At 51.0% G+C, this 18,654-nt stretch overlaps 2 protein-coding genes across 7 annotated transcripts in view; both read right to left on the minus strand.

Moving 5' to 3' along the window:
• NAP1L4 (nucleosome assembly protein 1 like 4) overlaps nucleotides 1–12,955 on the minus strand; it is a 38,066-nt gene extending 25,111 nt beyond the window's left edge. For 2 of the 5 annotated variants that reach the window (XM_033119969.1, XM_033119973.1), the window contains exons 1-3: nucleotides 12,803–12,955; nucleotides 5,356–5,499; nucleotides 110–140 (exon numbers count right to left, since the gene is read on the minus strand). In XM_033119969.1, coding sequence (XP_032975860.1) covers nucleotides 110–123 — 14 coding nt within the window. In that variant the 5' untranslated portion in view covers nucleotides 124–140; nucleotides 5,356–5,499; nucleotides 12,803–12,955. Of the gene's footprint in view, nucleotides 1–109; nucleotides 141–5,355; nucleotides 5,500–12,075; nucleotides 12,355–12,410; nucleotides 12,633–12,802 lie in introns of those variants that run through there. The other 3 variants (XM_033119971.1, XM_033119970.1, XM_033119972.1) reach the window with 3 other exon arrangements.
• Nucleotides 12,956–16,135: 3,180 nt separating this feature from the next.
• The window catches only part of CARS1 (cysteinyl-tRNA synthetase 1), a 45,844-nt gene continuing 43,325 nt past the window's right edge, over nucleotides 16,136–18,654 (minus strand). For both annotated transcript variants that reach the window (XM_033120887.1, XM_033120886.1), the window contains 3 exons: nucleotides 18,236–18,295; nucleotides 17,869–17,952; nucleotides 16,136–17,371 (listed from right to left, as the gene is read on the minus strand). In XM_033120887.1, coding sequence (XP_032976778.1) covers nucleotides 17,237–17,371; nucleotides 17,869–17,952; nucleotides 18,236–18,295 — 279 coding nt within the window. In that variant the 3' untranslated portion in view covers nucleotides 16,136–17,236. The remainder of the gene's footprint in view (nucleotides 17,372–17,868; nucleotides 17,953–18,235; nucleotides 18,296–18,654) is intronic.

An 18,654-nucleotide genomic window follows, 5' to 3' on the forward strand; every position in this document is an offset into this window, starting at 1 on the left:
AAAAAGAAAGCCATGCGCTGGAGGGAGCTGCTCACGATGCCGACTCCCGTGGCTTGGCGCTTGCTCAACTACAATTCAAACTCTAAGAAACGACGTCGATTTGGCTTACCTGTTATCTGCCATCTGAATGTTTTTATCTCCTACAAATTAAAGAAAAGTTGCAACAATTAACATTACTAAACACTCCCAAACAAAAACTGTCAGATGTACTCTTACCAGCATTGTCTATACCAGGGGCGTCCAAACTGTTTTCAACGTGTCTCACCAGGGGCCAGATGCGGTAAAATACACAAATAGCGGGCCACGCACTCGAGGGGAAGTACGTACTGCCTCACCTGGTTTATTTAAGTAAACGAAATATATTTTTGGAATTTGCTGCGGGCCAATTAAAAATGGATTGGGGGCCGCCGTTGGCCCGCAGGCCGCAGTTTAGACACCCACGGTCTACAGGGATGAGGTTTTCCTAGGAGGGAACTTTTGGGGGCAGGGGTGGAAATGTCCTCATTTGAATGGGGTGTTGGTCACCTGGACCTACACACTTGTCAAAATCAAAATATACACTTAAGATCTGTATTTCAGTGTGTGCACATTTGGCTCATAAAAATTTTACTTGTTGCTACGAAAATGACCAGACTTCAAAATAGTCATTTGTAACTTGCCTTATCGGCATAGTAAGTTCTAGCAATAGGAACACGAGCACAGACTGACGCGAGGCCAATGACGTGAGAGCGATGCAAAGCCTCACTGGTGTGCAGTTCACAGTGTGCGCTTACTTCCACTGAAGACAGCACTAGAATCAAGACATGGAACACGCGGCACTCCGTACAAACCCACTTTTACAAGACACAGGTTAAAATTTAAAAGTCTGTCTCCAGATTAGGAGACGTATACCTATAAATATTAAAGGCGGGTTCTGAAACGTTTGCTCCTTCACCCTACCTAAAAGCAGAGTGCTTAAATGAAAAATAGAAGTGTGGTGATGACGTTCCTTAATCTTAGGCGGTGCTTCGCAAGTAGGTATTTGAGCAAAGTCTAACTCCCTCAGTCACAATGCTTTAGCGTAGAACAGAACAACAGAAAAACGTATTTAATACTCCAATGGCTGGCCACGCGCGCACCACTGTACCAATTGGTCACCCACGAGCAGCTTAGTGAAGGGTTTTAAAACCCTGCAAGAGGCCCCATCACCACTGGCGGAGTCCGAAGTCCCTGCACAGAGAAATCGGGGTTCCTACACTTCCAGCTGTCTGCCTTGCCCATGCTCCCGTGCAGTTTCTGACATGCACACAGCTGCAGCCCTAGCATCCCTGAGCTTTTATTCTGCTCTGCCACGTTATAAACGTGACCTGCAAGACAGGCAGGTCTGAAAGTAACATCTGCTGGCAACATTCTTGGCGCTAATGCACTTACTGTTCACCAGCTGTCGGACACTGAAGGTTTTCCCCTATATCTTTGATAACATCTCTATGAGTCTCTTAGTTTGTACGGCCTGCCCTCCCCGAGTTATTCTTTACTTGTGAAGAGTGGGACTGCAATAGGATGGCTGGGGCAAAGGGTCCAAAAGGATCTTCCACCTCCTGCCAAGCTGGTTCCACACTGACCCCAATGACAGCCCGGCCACACACGTAGTCACAGCTGTCCACGGTCTAACAAATACACCCACAGTCACTTCCACGGACTGGAACGAACTTGCTCTCTCCTGAGGCCACTGCTGTCACTGCCAGGTTAAAGGACAGACGCCAGATTTCAGGGCCCAATCAGTAACAACCAAGCCACACCCTAATGCCAACACCACTAACTAGCAAGGGACCTGTGTGACAGGCACCTCCCTACATTTTATACCACATAAACTACCAGGGAGGGGGCACCCCCATGTATCAAGAGGGCAGGGAAGGGTGAAACACCACAGCCAAGGCCAATGGCTAGTAAGATGTGGACTTGGGTTTCTGTCAACCTAACAGGAGGTAATCGGAGGCGAACTCGAGTTCCCAGAAATCGAGTTTATTTGGGAACTGCAGAGGAAGTGCAAGTCAGGACACCCAGACCGCAGCGAGCTACTGGAGAGTCCAGGAAAGGTTTGGGACGGGCTGCTTCTATGGGCAGAGTGCAGAAGGGGAACCCCATCAGGGGCCACGCGGCAGGGTCACTCGCTCGTAGACGGGAGAGATTAAGTTCTGATCTTCTGCAAATCAAGCCCTTACAAGATGTCAGTCTCACAACTTTCAGAAGGTGCATGCGTGAGATTCTCCACTTCGTACCCTTCGTTTCGTTTTAGATTAAATCTTCCCGCATTCCCCTTCTGTTCAAGGCCTTTTGCAGAGAGCATCGCTGATCAACCTTCCTGTAATGGGAATCTTGCTTAGTCATATGCGTCCCTCAGACCTGTGGACCATCCTCAGATGTCCTGCCCCACGTAGCGAAACGGCAGGCCAACACGTGGCCTCATTTGAACAACAAAAGGACGAGAAATGGGGAATCTATGTCATGTTCCTCCGACATGGTCAGCTGAGCTTCAGGGTAAGCCTTGGAAAGGAAAGGAACTTGATTCTGCACATGCACCTGGGAGGAAGATGCGTGCCTACTGACACGGACAGGACGCATTTAATGAGGATGACACCCAGGGCCAGAAGTCCAATTACAGCTGTTGATACTTTTCAACCAGCCTCCAGCTGCCTATGTTTAGAAGTTTGAAAATGTCCCAGGTCCTGGGGGCTTGGCCTACTTCAATTAACAGTTTCCTAATATCTGTCATTACTTGTAGTTCTTGTGTGATTTCCCCAATCTGTTAACATAAAAACGGCCTCCTTCCCCCAGCAGGGCACAAGCTCCTTGTTGCTGGGCAGGGAGGGCGTTTGCTAAGACTTCTCCCACGAGGCTGTCTGTCTGAGGCTGATATTCAGAAGCCCTACCAGCAGCACTGAAGGTGGGGGCCACGACTACGGAGAATCCGAACTGCCGCTTCTGGTTCCGCTGCTCCCCCCACAGGAAAAGGCTCCGGTGAAGGCACGTGCAAATCCCTTCCCACCTGCCATGTGGTGTCTGTGGGTGTCCACCCAAGGTTGGACCCACCCCAGCTCTTTTAAGTTGGCAGGAGAAAGGGCCCTGACAGGGTGCGTACGTGGTGGCAAGGTCTTTCCTGACCTCGGCATCAGGGGGGATGGCGACGACTCCACGTCCTTTCCACGCGAGGGGGAGTGCGGAGAATACATTTCTTCCACATAGAAAGAAAGAACGGGTGTTTTCTAAATACAGGGTGTGAGCGGGCCCTTTTGCCCAGACTCTCTTTCTTATGATTAAAAACAGACATTTGCACACAACACAGGAGACTTGGCGCTAGTGGCGGAACGGTTAGGAGAGCATCTTCAATCGTGAAGCATGGGGAGCAGTGGGTGACGATGGCTGCTGCGGGTGACGTTCTGAGGGAGCCCCGGGGATTTCCCAGCGAGCAGGCTGGCTGAAGGAAGTCCCGCCATCCGCCGGCTTTCTGACCAGTCCCAGGAGGTACTGCGGCAGTTTTCATTACCCCACCAGAGAAAGCCACCTGCCAGACCCTAATGGCCCGCTGGGTAAATTAAAATGTCTTGGGGGGGTGGTGGTGGTGCAAACAGGCTTTCCTGGGTTGGATTTCAGACAGTTTGGAACGAGCAAAGTAAGCACTTTCTGTGGCCTTGCTGATGTTTCCCACCAATACCGATTCATAAATGTTATTGTTTTCTTAGTGGATCAATAGTTTCATTTGTGTTCAGGTGTCAATAAAGGAAATTTTAGATTTACTGGCAGGACTGGCTCATTACTGGGTCCAAAGCAGAGCCCCCTTTCTTTGGGCTACCAACAGCCTTCAGGTTTCCAATTCTGCTTTCTTTCAGAGGCCAGCTGGGGTTCCTCCCTGGTTATTCCCTCAGGTCCTCGCTAGGGGGAGCCGTAGCCTTCCGCAACAGGACAGTTCGGTCTACGGAGAGCATAAGGGGTATCAGCAAGGGGGTTTCTTCCGGCTTCCAGATTTTTTGCAGTGATGATACGACAGGATGGATTTACTGTGGTGCCTCCATGTACTGGAGTTGGAGAGTCAAAATCTTGGTTGTCTCTTTTTGGTGTCATCTTCTGGGGTAGGAGCCAACTGATCGGCTGGGCTGACAAGGTCAGGGTGGAAAGCATCTCTTATTTTGTACAGGTTCTTCTGACTAACTGGGTAAGTCCTTGTTTAAGCCATTTACACATCGAAAGCCACCTGGGTGAATTCAACATCCACTATGGAAGCCTGGAATTTCCTTAGAAACAAACGAACACCAACAAAACCAGCCTGGAGTCTGCTCCCAGTCAGGACAGTCAGCGGGCTTTGGGGCCTGAACCATACCCCAGACCACGGGCGTGGGTCTACGGTGGCGTCATGCAGCCTTTTGGCTGTGCCACGAGCGTGATCATATAAAAGGCTGGTGGAGGGTTTAGTTGAAACCCTAGAAGTGGTGCGGTTTTCCCAACCACAGTTCTAATCCAGCGCAGGGCGTGATCTTCTCCAGTAAGCGTGTGGACTGACTGACAGATCGGAGGCCAGGCTGCTCGGTGAGTCACACGTGTGACTTTCTCAGCGAAGCTACGGGAGCCTGTTACCTTGGGAAAGTCCCTCAGTACAGCCCTGAGCTCGGCTCCTGGGGTGGTTTAGCAGGATCGTCACAAGGTCTAATTTTGAAAGTGACACTTTCAATGAGCCTGGCTGGTGGCTTCAGAGACAGGAAAGAAAGGAAGTTCAGATAGAGGGCGGGTAGCAGGCGGCCAAGAGGGCACTGGAGGGGTGGAGCCGTGGGGGTGGGAGGGGGCCTCAGCCAGCACCAAGAGGCCTCTGCAGGTTTGTTTGACCACCTTTACTTGTATTATTTGCTTCAGTCCATTTGGAAACAGTGCTTCATGAGGAGGCAATTTTAGAATCCTGAACCTGTTTAGAAGCTTCCAGTTACCAATTAAAATAAATATCCCATTTGGATGGTTTAATCTTGCATTCTTCTTAGTTCTAAATGATGCTGAAGGAGATCGGTCCATTTAGTAACCAACGTGCACGAGGAAGGACAGTGGTTTTTTTAACGAACTGGCTGGGGTTTCTGAGGTGGGGCCACCCTTACAACACTGAGGGGACTGGGGTCCCATTACCGAATCCAGAACAAAAGGTACAGCTGCCCTTGAACGACGCAGCATTTAGGGGCGCCAACCACCCACACAGTCGAAAATCCACGTATAACCTAAGCCAGCCCTCTGCATCCATGGACTCCCAACTGCGGATAGAAAATACGGTTGACCCTTGAATAGCACAGGTTTAAATGGTGCTGGTCAAACCCGTCTCGGTCAGGGGTCAACTGTACTCACCAGAAGGACAACCTGTCCCTATCCAGATCCGGAATGAAGTTGGGGAGCTCGAGATCGGAGGGGCACCTCACTCAATCCCGAGGGTCGTTGTTCCTTGGTGGTTGCTGCTTTCGGATCCCACTTCTGACACCATGTAATGCCAACCTAAAAGAAAGGAGGTAAACTGAGGCGAGCTCGAGTTCCCAGAAATCGAGTTTATTTGGGAACTGCAGAGGAACTGGAATTCGGGACACCCAGACCGCAGCGAGCTACTGGAGAGTCCGCTGGAGGTTTGGGACGGGCTGCTTCTATGGGCAGAGTGCAGAAGGGGAAACCCAAGCAGGGGCCACGCGGCAGGGTCACTGGCTCGTAGACGGGGAGAGATTAAGTTCTGATCTTCCGCAAATCAAGCCCTTACAAGACGTCAGTCTGTCTTTATGTGTCAGGTTTCTGAGGGCGCATCTGTGAGATTCTCCACTTCTACCCTTCGTTCCGTTTTGGATTAAATCCTCTCACATGTCCAGTCCAGACCCTCCGACCTTTCCCTACCAGCACCACCCACTTCACTTCCTGCTGCCACTTCCACCTGCTCAGCTCAACAGTCCGTCAGAGTCAGGATCCTGCAGTTCCGCAGCGTTTCCAACGAATTCACTGTTTAGAAACAGTGTGAAAACACTCCTTCTATCCTGTTCAATATGTAGTCCCAGGGCCTGAAACAGCGTCTGGCACAACAAAATCTCTGTTGAGCAAATAAACACTCTATTGCAAGACACAGAGCAAAGGTTAGCCTTCCCATGTAACGACATCACTGCAACTTAATAAATCCCATCGATTCGATCCACTGAATTTCCATGTATGTGAAGGCATGTGCTACTTAATCCTATTTTTGGCACCACGAGGACAAAGCAGTTAAATTAAACCCAACACAAAATTCTCCAAAAAAAAAAAAAACCCCAAAAAACCCGCCCAATCAAGGATAGAAAAACAAACTAATGAGTTTAAGCAATGGGAATACAACAAGCCCAGAACTCAACGTCTAGAACAAAGCAGACACACAATAAATACCCTGCTTTTGACCTGGAGTTGAATTCTATCTTATCATTTCCTAGCTCTGTGATCTTAGTTCCAACATCCATAACCTAGAAAGTACCTCCCTGAGAGGCCTCGTAAAGACAGAACTGCAGGCGCCGAGCACCTAGGATGAGACCCATTCCAGTCTCTTTACACTTTAACTGCAATACACTTCTAGATCATTGTTTCTACGGCTTGATACGAAACCCACAAATCAAGTTAAACATTGTTCCCTTTAAGGAAAAATAATGGAGACTGATGACATATTATATACAAGATGGAGTTCAATTAGTCAAGTTTCACCAACATAGTTTATTTTTGTTCAGCAATCCCTACTAAAGCTAAAATAGAAAGTTACAAGGAACTACCAAATTTGAGGTTGGAGAAATATAACCATCCATTTGTTTTAAATACTGACACGCTGAGTTTAATCAATTTTATGAAACCATCAGCAGGTTCTCCTACTTCTAAAAGGCAATTGAGTTAAAATATGAAAGGGATACCAGGCAGAAGAATATTCTAAAATTTCAAAAGAACACAGTAGGTAGGGCAGGTTCCCTCCCAGGGTCAAAACCTTTGAGCCTACAATTCTAAATGTCACTGGCATGCAGATTTGCATGATTACACAAATGAATGTTTTGCTTTCATTTATATGATACTTCACAATCCTGTTTACGGATTAAATTATTTTTACCCCAACTAATAAAACTTTTTATGGAGAAATTTAAAAAAATTTTTATAGCAAATTATCCAACATAACTTCAAATTCCTAATTTTAAACGGAAAACATTTAGTCTATAGCTAGAGTAATATTTCAAATCAGGCCACTTTTGAGAAAGGTGTAAGCTGAGAAATATAGCTGCCCTTCACGAAACTACAATTTTTATACATTTATCATTCCTTAGTCGAGTCAAAGGTCCTCATTGTCTTCCCATGAGATAACTGAAGGATTAAAGTTAACTTACATGTAAATCAGTGCCTGTAAGATTTTAAAATTTCATTATAATCTAGAAATCTTATTAGGTTAGGGTGCTAGTTAAATAAACCCTGTAGCACAATCAGTTGGTTCACAGAAAAGCCTGAAGGACGGAGATCCCACCCTATCGGCCCTGGGTCCCTATCGGTCCACATCCTCCAGGACCTCAGAAGGGACAGAGTCAGGACATCCAAATGTCTCCAACCCACAAAACCTGGCCAATATGTGACGCCCTGGGATAGTCATGTCACTTATATTGCCCCATCAACAGATTCTTTACCCAGTCTATCACTACATTCCTTACTATCAGAAAATAATTGTGTTGGATCCAATATACCAGCAGGTAAATGAAAACAAATCTGAAGTAAACAACCAAAAACTTTATGTAAGTTTTCAAACTCATGGTAAATGTGCTCGCTAATTAATCTGCAATGTCTTAGCAATTTAAGAAAAGATGTCCAGGTCCTATACTCAGATAGTCTTGAAATTATGTTCAAAGTAATTTTGAATCATATGCAATGATTGATAATCTAATATAGGTATATAAACTTTTCTGGCATCTATCAAAACAAATTTAAAAAACCACATTTACACACGAACTAGAACAGGCAAGTAACGCACCTAGGTGTTACTTATAGGGATCACTACTTTTGTGTATGTCTGAAACTACGTCTTATCATGTTAAAAAAGAACGTATGACTGATGCGTGTCTTCCCACTGAAGAACAAGCTGTACGAGGGCCAGGGCCTGTCCACCTGCTCGACACAGCCATCCCTGTGCCCAGCCCAGGACCTGGCAGGATGGAGCCCACGCACTCTGTGCTCCGCTCTCTCCCTCACTGCAGCTGAGTGCCAGTGTTACCTGCACACGGCATGGCTTCAGGGACCCTGCGCACACCTTAGCTTCCCCCAACAGCTTCTGAAGACACCAGGCACGCAAGTCTGCTCACAAGAGATAACTGCCACCGGACAGTCTTTTCAGAAACTCGCTAGAGACCAAGACTTCAGCTTTCAGGAAGAAAGTAAAAAACTATTTCCTTTCCTTAACCAAAACGCCTCTATTTTTATTTTTACTCAAGGCACAGTGTTTCTTCATTGCTACAGCGTCTATTTCCTCCTCTGTTCGCTTTTCTATGCAATTCATTAGTATGTGACTGAGGAAGGCAAACATTTACAAGTTCTTCTTGACCCTGTACTTGAAGATCGTGTCACCTTATCATTGAGGGTTCCCTCTCTCCACCCCATGTAAAATCGTACCCCCACACCCCTACGCCTTCTCTCTACTTCTCAAAAACACCCACCACCATCTAACCTGTCCCGTTTCCCACTGCGGAAATACATAGAGAGAGGTCTGTCGCGTCCCTCCGGGCGACATCCCCTAGAACTAGCAGGCAGAAGGTGCTCGTGAATGAACCCATAAACAGATGCGAAGTACCGGAAAGTTACTTTGTGATAACGGGGTAAACAAGTAATGTTTTAAATTGTAACAAATGCATTCTTCTAAGCTCTGCACATAAATATTTAAAGTGTACAGTTGATCTTTCTACCACAAAACTATTAAACAAAAATTATCTCATTTTGTTTTTGAATAGGCTTTTTTGGATAATAATAAAGTATACTATTAATAAATAAAAGTCAAGCAGACCCAGAATGGAAGCACATTGAGTTACAACAGCTGACAGAGCACATTTGTAAGAGGAAATTTAAGGCTACACAGTGGTCAAGATCAAAAGGAAAAGATCACAAAGCGATCTTTTGTAGGTTTCTTACTACAAAAATACCTGTCTCTCCTGTTACTAAATACTCATGAAACTCAAAATTCAATGGCAACCAAAGTAAAGCAGCCCTGTTGTCACCTGAAGAGGGCAGGGTAGAAAGCCAATGGCCACCAAATGAAAGAAATCTACGTCACCACCAATTATTTCTTAAGAGTTTCATGAAGTCAAAGACCCCATTCTTCACCTCCCACTAATAAGGGTTTGCCAGTTACTGTGCGCTCAGGGGCAAATCTCACCATTGGAGTAATTTAGGGAGGCAAGTATTTGCTAAACTAGGAGATACCACGCAAAGTAAGCTAAGGCCAGAGGAGCCACTTCCTGCAATGATTCCCCATCAGCTACTGCCTACTTCTAAAATCATGCCGGTGGCAGAACAGTCAAATGAAGTAATGTCAGCCTTTTACATTGGATGCCTAAATACATTTGAAAAAACAAAAAAGTAAGCACTCCTCAAATAGTAACCCCGGACAAACGCCCAAGCTCCTCACTGCTGCCTTATTATCCAAGTACCGACCGCCAGTGGGAAGTATCAGCTTCCAGCTGTACCAGCCTTTGCGGATTTCACACAGCCCATGGCACCTAGAACTTTGGGAATTTCAATCACCATCCTGCCCACAGATACTATTTCTTCCAAAACAAAAAGAAATTTAGATTCTCTGGCAAAATCTTTGGAAGTACAGCATGAGTTTATCAAAACGGTTTTAAAACATTTGAAAACTGCAGACAACAGAAAGGAAGAAAAATAACTAGAAGTAAGTAATTCTGAGCTCTATTATGCCATTTACACATGTACATTTGAGGTCACCTCCTGCTGCTAAAAGACTACCAACTGCTAAAAAGAACAATGGCAATGACTTCAATCCTCACCCCAGCTGGTTTGAGAACTGCAGGTACAGGAACTGGTATGCTCTCAGCACCAAGTGGCTGTTAAAAACCTTGACAAGTTCGTGGAAATAACACAGCCTAACTCTAAGCACTAATCTCTGTAAAATTATGAACGACAGATAAAATCTCTAAACTCAAAATACCACAGAAGAATCTGATAATGTGAATGGTGAAGTCACAAAAGTACAATGCCTGAACATCTTTAGAGGACAACAATCTTAAATGTATCCTTCTCAGAATTCAGTTTACTGAGGTTATCAAAACAAAAATGATAAAATCAGCTATCACAAATAACTTCTCCAATCACTATTCTATACTTGTTCTGAAAAATAACAAAGTTCACAAGTGTTTAGAGATGTTATCTTATGACAGAGGCACAGATGACTGCAGATATTCTAAATCAGAGGTGTCCAAACTGCGGCCGGCAAATTCATTTTTAATTAGCCCGCAGCAAATTCCAAAATTATATTTAGTTTACTTAAATAAACCAGGTGAGGCAATACGTACTTCACCTCGAGTGAGTGGCCCGGCTGTTTGTGTGTTTTACCGCATACGGCCCTTGGTGAAAAACGTTGAAAAAAGTCTGGACACCCCTGTTCTAAATCATAACACTGATCAAACGTGGGGGGGGGCAGTGAGGGGGGGCAAAGGGGTGGCAGGAGACTGCAAACGCATGCGCAATAATAAGTATTTAAGACAGCACTATAGTGGTGAAATAATTGTTTTATAGAATTACAAATAATTATTTTGAGACTTATTCTCATCGTATCATGAGAAGAGGCCTTAAAATTCTAATGAAAATGTCCCCAAGTAAACTTGGGAGGGTTACAACTCCTTTACCTGTTTTATCTATGAGTCCCTTTTGTCACTATAATTCTTTAAGAAATTCAGTTTTGCGGTCGTATTTTTATGGAGCAAAAAAGGTCTTATCTTCAAGTGACCCTTTCAAGTCTCTGAAAAAATAGGATAATTTAGTTCCAAAGATGAAAGAAAAAAGTTTCCTTGTCCCAAAACAAGTAAAACAAAATGAAAAAATTCATTTTCTGGGGTTTCTTTTTCCTGCCAATTCCACCTTAATAAGTGAACCACTACGAGGTAACTCTAATTTTTAAACCATCTTCCTCTTCTGTAGTCACTGGTCTAATTTCTGAAACACATCCCTATTCCTCCACCACCTTTATTATTTATTCCACTAGTACCTGCTAATTGAAGTCTGAAATAATTTCCAGATTTTACTACGAGATGCGCTCAGCAGTCTGTGGAAGCAGCGAACTTCGAGCTGGAAATGTTCAGCCAGCTCAACTGCTCATAAACTAGACTTCATTAGGCTCAGTGCAGCAACAAAAACACAATTCTACATTAAAACTTCTTCCATTCCCTCTACAAAAGCAGTAAAGCTGGGCAAAGTTAAACCTGCCTGCATTTTAATCCAGGCTGTCACCCCGGCCAAGGCATCACACTTAAATAACGTCCCAGGGCCGTAAGCTTCCTGAGGAGCCAAATGGGAAAACAGCACCATCTCCGAGTTAGTCCATTACATGAAATGAACTAACGCGTGCAGAGACTGGAGGCCTCCCTGGTGTGTGGCATCAGCCAGCAGTCATTTAGCGCACAGTTATTACCGCAGGACGGCGGTAACGTAAAGAAAAGACTTCTTCACTTGCAGGTCCAACAGTTTAGCCCGCACGCCTGCACAAGAGAACATTCACAAGCCTCTTTCCAGATCGGACACGCAGGAAGACGGAGCAGGAACTGCTGGAGAAAGTAAAGCAGAGGGAGGGGCACGTGAGCCAAGGCCCCGACGAACGCGCCCTAAGGCCGCCTCCGCCGGCTCCTGCAGCAGCTTAGGCGCACAGGCACTCACTCACGCGGTCACCTGACACGGCCCCAGGGGAGTGAAGTTTTCACGCCGGACTCGGGCTCTGATAGGCAAGGGCTGCGGACGAGGCAGTCCTTTCCCGGAACGAACAGAAAGCCTTCAGGAAGGGAGGCTGAGGGCAGAAAGGGGCCCACGTCTGCCACCACCTCTGACCGGAGAAATGCAGGGAACTTGCCCATCCGTAACGCGTACGGCTCATTAAAACTCTTCTGTTCGGGGGAAGGTTTTGCTTCTCTCTTCTGGATGGCGGAGCATGCTGAGGAGTAAAGCAGGCTTGCTGCCCACCCTGCCTGCTACATCGAGTCCGCCAAGTGTCCGGTGCGTCCGTTAGTCCGCTGTGGGGCCCACGTCGCCCCCCTCGTTCTCACTACGCGGCCTCCGACAGCGGCCGGGAACCCCGCAAGGTCTCCGTCTCCTCGCCACACACACAAAACCTCCACCCGACAGGCTTCAGGAACCGAGCAGCCGAGGCTCGCGGTCACGCTCACCCCAGGGAGAGGTCTAGTTCCGAAAACAAAGGCCTTTCGGCGGCTCCGCGCTCACACGGGAGCCCAGCCCGCTCCGGCCACGGCTCTCATGGGAGGCACGGGAGGAGCCCGGCCCGCCGCCTTAACCTTCCCCGCGACGCCGCGCGGGAACAAAGCGCCTCCTGACCTTCAGGGCCGCGCCGAGGGCGGGCGGAGCGCGGAGGGACACCCGCCGCCACCCGCCTCCCCGCCGCCGGCCCGGCCTCCCCCGAGGCCCGCCGCCGCCGCCCCGGGCACTCCGGGCCCCGCCCCTGCCGCCACGGTTTCCCGAGATGGCGGCCGGGGCCTGTTCCCCGCACTCCCAGCCTGGCCCCCGGCCCCCGGCCCGGCCGGCCGCCCCAGCACGCCGTTACCTGGCCAAGAACTCGCGTCCGCAACTCACGCCTCCTGCGGCAGTGGCGGCGGCACTGGCTTCGCTCGCTCCGCTCGCTCCTGGGATTGCGCCGCCGCAGCCATCAACAACGTCGCCTTTCATTGGCCGAGCCTCCTGGCCCCGCCCTCCGCGAGCAAGACAGGCTGCGATTGGACTGACTCGGCGCAAGTCAACTACGCTTCGGCGCCGCGCTCAGACCCGCGGGCCGTATGCAAATAGTGTGACAACTGCGGCGGCGCGCACCCTGGCGCCTGCATTCCTTCCGCCTCTTTAAGGGGCGGGGGCGCACGGACGCCACGTGGAGGGCGTTCACCGCAGCCCCCCCGCCACCCGTACCACCGTGCCCCGTAGGACCCTGCCGCAGCTCTCGTGCCCTCCTGGCCCCTCCAGGTCGGCTCCACTCCCGGTGACCCGCGCGCTGGCCCCGCTGACCCCCGGCACCCCCTCCGCCTCCCCTCGCCCCTCCTTAAATCCGCTGGCTCTTCCTGCCTCCTGGGCGTCGCACGTGGGGTCCCCCCCTCCGCCCGCCTCTAGCCCACGCACGGTGTCTCCGGGGCAGCGCCAGGTCAGTGCCCCTCAGCGACTCTGCCTGGCGCCGCTGTGCGGACCCCGCGGGCCAGGAGGACCCGATGCGGCCTGCAGCTGCAGGCTGGGTGCGGTGTGGCCGCCGGGGCTGGGCGTCGTCACAGTGTGTAGGAAACGCTTGAACTGAAAACAACTGGAGTGTGATAGTTGGTTTGCAAAACCAAATCCCCAGGCCCGGGCTTCTGAGTCGCTACATTTCTACGCTCTACCTGCAGCCGGGGGTTTTCATTTAGTTCATTTTTTCAGAACCTTTCTTTTGGGTGGGACTGCTTTTGAAACAGTTTCTAATGTTTAGCAAGCTGTTCTTGTCCTAGGATGTTTAGGGGGGGGGAGGGGTGAAAACATCCGGAGACTCCTGGTTGAGGAGCTAAGGACGAAAGGTCAAGGTGGCCAGGGGGCGCCCAGGTGTGACCCCCACTTCGGAGCCCAGCCTCTGCTCCCGTGTGTCCGTGTTGGGAGGCTGCGCGTGTGATTCCTATTTGCCTTCCTTGGAGTTCTGACTTTTCTGTAATGGCTTTGCCTTACTGTTGGCCAGGGTGGGGGGCAGAGGTCATACACTATGAAGGACAAGAATGGGAGCATTTTGAAGTTTGAAGGTCTTTCCTCATCCTATTTAATAAAGGCTCAAATCCACCTAAGCCACTGGGTCTGGCCCGCCTGGATGTCTGTCGGGGATCGGTGCAGGTGGCATCCAGCTGAGGAGCTCCCACCCCCCACCAGTGGTTGTCAGGAGGCTGCCCGGTGGGCAGGCAGCTGGGCCTGGTCCTTGGGGGGAATCTAATACGGGTGGACCAGCTGTGGGGTTCCCTGGGTCACTTTGGTGAGTTGGGAAGGTGGTGATGTCCACCCAAAGCCTTCCTATTTGTGACCGTGTTGAGAATGCCGTTTTAATTCCCTGTGGCCGCCACAGCAAAGTGCCGCAAACTGGCTTAGAAAACACAACAGACATGGATTCTCTCCTGGTCCCAGAGGCAAGCAGGCAGAAATCAAGGCGAGGTGTCAGCAGGGCTGGGCTCCCACCAAAGGCTCTCGGGAAGGGTCCTTCCTGCCCGTTCCAGCTTCTGGGGCTCCAGGCGTCCCTGGGCTGGTGGCTGCGTCACCCCAGTCCTTGCCTCCATCTTCATACGGCCTTCTCTGTGTCCCTGTGTGTCCTCTTATAAGGACACTCCAGTCACTGCATTAGCACACACCCTAGTGGCTTCATCTTATTTGATTACATCTGCAGACTCTTACTTCCAAATGTCAGGTGCACAGGTGTGTGTAGGGGTGCCCTGGTGGTGGTCCTGGCCAGCGGGCATGCAGCAGAGCAGGGATGAAAGGGCAGGTATTCCGGGACTGCACTGCTGGGGCCAAATCACGGCTCCAGCCCACTCTGATACAAGCGTCACCTCCAGTGCTGGCAAATGATTATTTCTTGGTTTTCTGTGCTTTTCAGAATAAATAAGATGTCTGGATGTCAAGTAATCCTTCTCAATGCTCAAGTTGTCCCAGACTTGGCCAGTGGAAGTGCCGGAGGCTTTTTATTTTTCAATAATGAGACTCCCGGGACGCTGCAATAGTGAGAGGTCCCCTGGGTCCAGTGTGCCCTTCATGGTTTTCCTGATGGTGCTGTCTTGCCTCGCCAGAGCGGCACTGTGTTGTGTGGCTCTGTCATGTTGTCTGTCACAGGCACAGATTCATGCAGCACCACTGCCACCGAGACCCAGAACCCCTAAGCCCTGGGGACACTAATCTGCTCCATCTCGTTAGTTTTGGCATCTTGAGAACGTCTAAGTGGAATCATACAGCACGTGACCTATGTGGTCGGCTCTTCCACGCGGCACAATGCCTTTGAGGTCCATCCAGCTGTCGTGTTTCACTCGTTTGTCCCCGTGTCCTTTTGACACGACCCTGTTCGTCTCTGAAAGCTTCCCTTTTGGGCCCCAGATGGTCTGGAGTCTCCCTGTGCTTCTGCTCAGGCCTGGAATTGGCCATTTTTCCAAGGAGAGGGCTGGCATTTAGACGAACCTGGCTCTGCAGGCACTCGTGGTGACCAATCTGTCCACCTCTCAGTCTACACAGCCGAGAAATACCTATTGTTTAAATGTCAAGTGTTGTTCAACATCAGTGATTTTCCTTAACATCCTTGATTTTACACGTAGAACACACCCCACTAAAAGATGTACAGGAAAGTGCCCAACTCTCAAATCCGTCGAAGAAGCCCTTTCTCACTGGGTTTTGTGGCAGACTTGCAATGGCTTTTGCAGCCCCTCCTGTTCCCCCGGAGCCCCGCCAAACGCCTCCCGGGGAGGTATCTCCACACCCTCTCTCCTAGAGCATGGGCCTCTGGGAGGAGGACCCTGTGACTTCTGAGGTCAGATCCCCACAGGCCGATAGCTTATCTCTAGGGACAGGCACCTCTGGAGCTGCCGGCTGCCACACAGCGGCCGGCAAGCTGCACACCACCACACCCAAGCAGCCCCAGGTTTGAGTCTCCCCGCCCAGGGGTGGGCATGACTGCAGACCTGCCCCGTCTGACTGTGCCCCCGGGGGGAGACCCTAACCCATCACCAGCTGACTGTGCCCAGGGGGTGGACCCTGACCCAGAAGCGCCCGGGGAAACCAGTCAACCCACAACCATGAGAGTCAGATGAGATGATGATTGTTTTCAGCCACCTGCTACCTTTTGGGGTCGTTTGTTATGTAGCAGAAGGTAACTGGCAGGAGTTTGTTTCACTTTGGGGCCTTTTTTTCCTTACTGGTTTAATTTTTTGTATGTGAAACGTTTCTGAGGTTCAGCAGTGGGGCAGATCGATACCCAGAGCCCGAGCTCTCTGTCTCACAGCCATCATTCTCACGTGGGACTGGGTGCTCCCAGGACTCCGTTGACAGCCGGTCCCGACACTGCAGCGAGCAGCACATGCACATTTCACATCACACTGTGCAGCTGTGTCTTTCAGGCAGTGTCATACAAGGGACCAAGGGACAAAGGACAAGCATGCCCACAGCTGGGCCCTCCAAACTGGCCCCCAGGGGTTGTGTGGCTTTGCACTGCCATCACTGACACCGGGGAACGGACAGTGATTTCCAACACCGGTGTTCCCAGCACCGGTGACTTGATCGTTTGTCTCGATGGAGCTGAGCGGATGCCAGGCTTTTGCAGGCGTGGAGCGGGTCCTGGCTCTGCCAGCACCCTCTTTCAAGAAGGGCGAAGCTGCTAGAGTTCAGGTGCAGAGTCTGACCCCAGCGGGCGAGAATGCATGAGCAGGGTGCACGCAGGCACGCCCCACTGGGGCCTGGTGACAAACAACTGCTCTGCTGTGCTGAGACCTGCCCCTTATCTCAGCTGTCAGCTGACAGATGCTGGACCCACGGCAGTGCTGAGCCAGCCAGCCCTGTGCAGCCCGAGCGTGGGGCTGCGGTGGGGACAGCAGCGCTGGCTCATCAGAACCCTTTTGTGTGGGGCTCAGTGGGCTCGGTCGGTTTGAGCCTGCCTTTTTCCTACTCTAATACCTCCCAATGTGCACACCCCAGAAATCAGCGGCCAGCACTGTGACTGCAGGAGCGATTCTAGGCCGGCGGCGGGTGGGGGCAGCTCAGCTGACCCAGCAGCCCGAGCACTGCAGGCTGACCTGCTGAGCCAGCCGCCCGCTGGCTGCCCCCCTGGTGCTGCATGCAGGTGACACAGAGAAAGCGCCCGGCCTCCCTGAGGGGAAGACTTTATTAGCGACGTCTCAGAGCCGTTGATGGCGTGGGCCCCATGAACACAATTCTTAGAACTGAGGGCTGCTGTCCACAGGAGCAGAGCACGGGCTCAGGATGCAGGGCTCAGACTGGATGCTCAGCCAGTTCATTCAGGGCCTCCGTTTTGAACCATCTGCAGATACTCCTTGTGCAGCTTTTCCTGAGCTTCAAAGAGCTTCTTCAGCTTCTTGGCTTGTCCTTTGCTCAGCTCCTTGCCTTCCGTGTCGTGTGTGGGCAGGCCCTGCAACAGCGACAGCAGACGGTCACCAACCCCTTCCGAGCCCACCTGTCTGGGCCCAGTACCTGGAGGCACCCGTTTCACCCACAGAGACATGGCCCTCTGGGGACCATCTGGGCACCCTCCCGCTGGGGGCATGATGACCCTGCTCCCACCAGGGTTGACATGCCTGGCTTAGAAGTGTGCGGCAGACACATACAAGAACCAGGAAGGCAGGCCCCCAGGTCTAGGTAAAGTGAATGGCCGTGATGAAGTGCCCCTGGGGGCAGGGGACACATGCTGCGGCCCTTGTGGCCAGCTCATGAGAGACGGTGAATTCAGTCCGTCATTCTCAGCCCGGCCACGGCTCTCGGTGCCACAGGCCGCTGGCCGCAGCGGTGGATGGCCCTCCTCCCTTCAAACTGCACCCCACACAGAAAAGCTCTCCCAAGGTTGAAATTCCTGCCCCCCCAGTGTAATGGGTCTACCAAAGTTCTGAAAAGAACAAAAGGAATTCTTACGTTTTCGTCAAACTTGGAATATTTGTCGCTTTCTGACAGGAACATCTCACTGGGCGGGATCTTCATCTTGGCCAGCTTGGCGGCCTGGAACACACATGCGATCACTGCATGAGCACGCGTGGGCTTCACACAGTGCCACACACTGGCATCACGTGCAGGAACGCCGCCAAGGAGCTCGTAGCCAGTCACAGGGAAGCCCCCTCAGGGCGCTCTCTTGCCCAGGGACTCCCGGCCTCCCCGTGGGCACCGCTGGTGGATGGAGGAGACGGTACCCGGCCAGGCCCCGGGAGGCACAGAGAGCAGGGCACGGGGTGGAAGTGCCAGTGTCAGCCCAGGAGAGCCCCCGGCCCACACAAACGTGCAGTACCTCCTGTTCTTGTTTTCTCTTGGCGGCCTCCTCTTTCTTCTTCCTCTTCTCCTCTTCAACCTGGGGGACAGGGCACAGCCCCATGAGCCGGGCCTCCTCCAGGCCCTCTCGGGGTGGGAGGTAGAACGAGGCCCCTGCTGTCCCCCTGTGGCATGGCCTGCCCTGAGCTGGACTCTGACCCGGCCCACCCCATGGAGGGAGATGAGCTGGTGTGTGAGGACGGGCCAGTGCTTATCCATTAGGGTCCCCCGGCCCTGCTCTGGACACAGGGGTGGCACAGAACAAACAACACGCATTAGATCCGAAGTACAACTGTACAGCTACATGAAGGCACGGCCGGGGAGGGGGCTCTGAGGGGTGGGTGACCAGGGACAGCATCGTGAGGCCCTGGCAGAGGCGGGCAGAGGTCGGAGGTGCCA

This window comes from Rhinolophus ferrumequinum, chromosome 11 (assembly GCF_004115265.2).
Source record: "Rhinolophus ferrumequinum isolate MPI-CBG mRhiFer1 chromosome 11, mRhiFer1_v1.p, whole genome shotgun sequence".
Lineage (NCBI taxonomy): Eukaryota > Metazoa > Chordata > Mammalia > Chiroptera > Rhinolophidae > Rhinolophus > Rhinolophus ferrumequinum.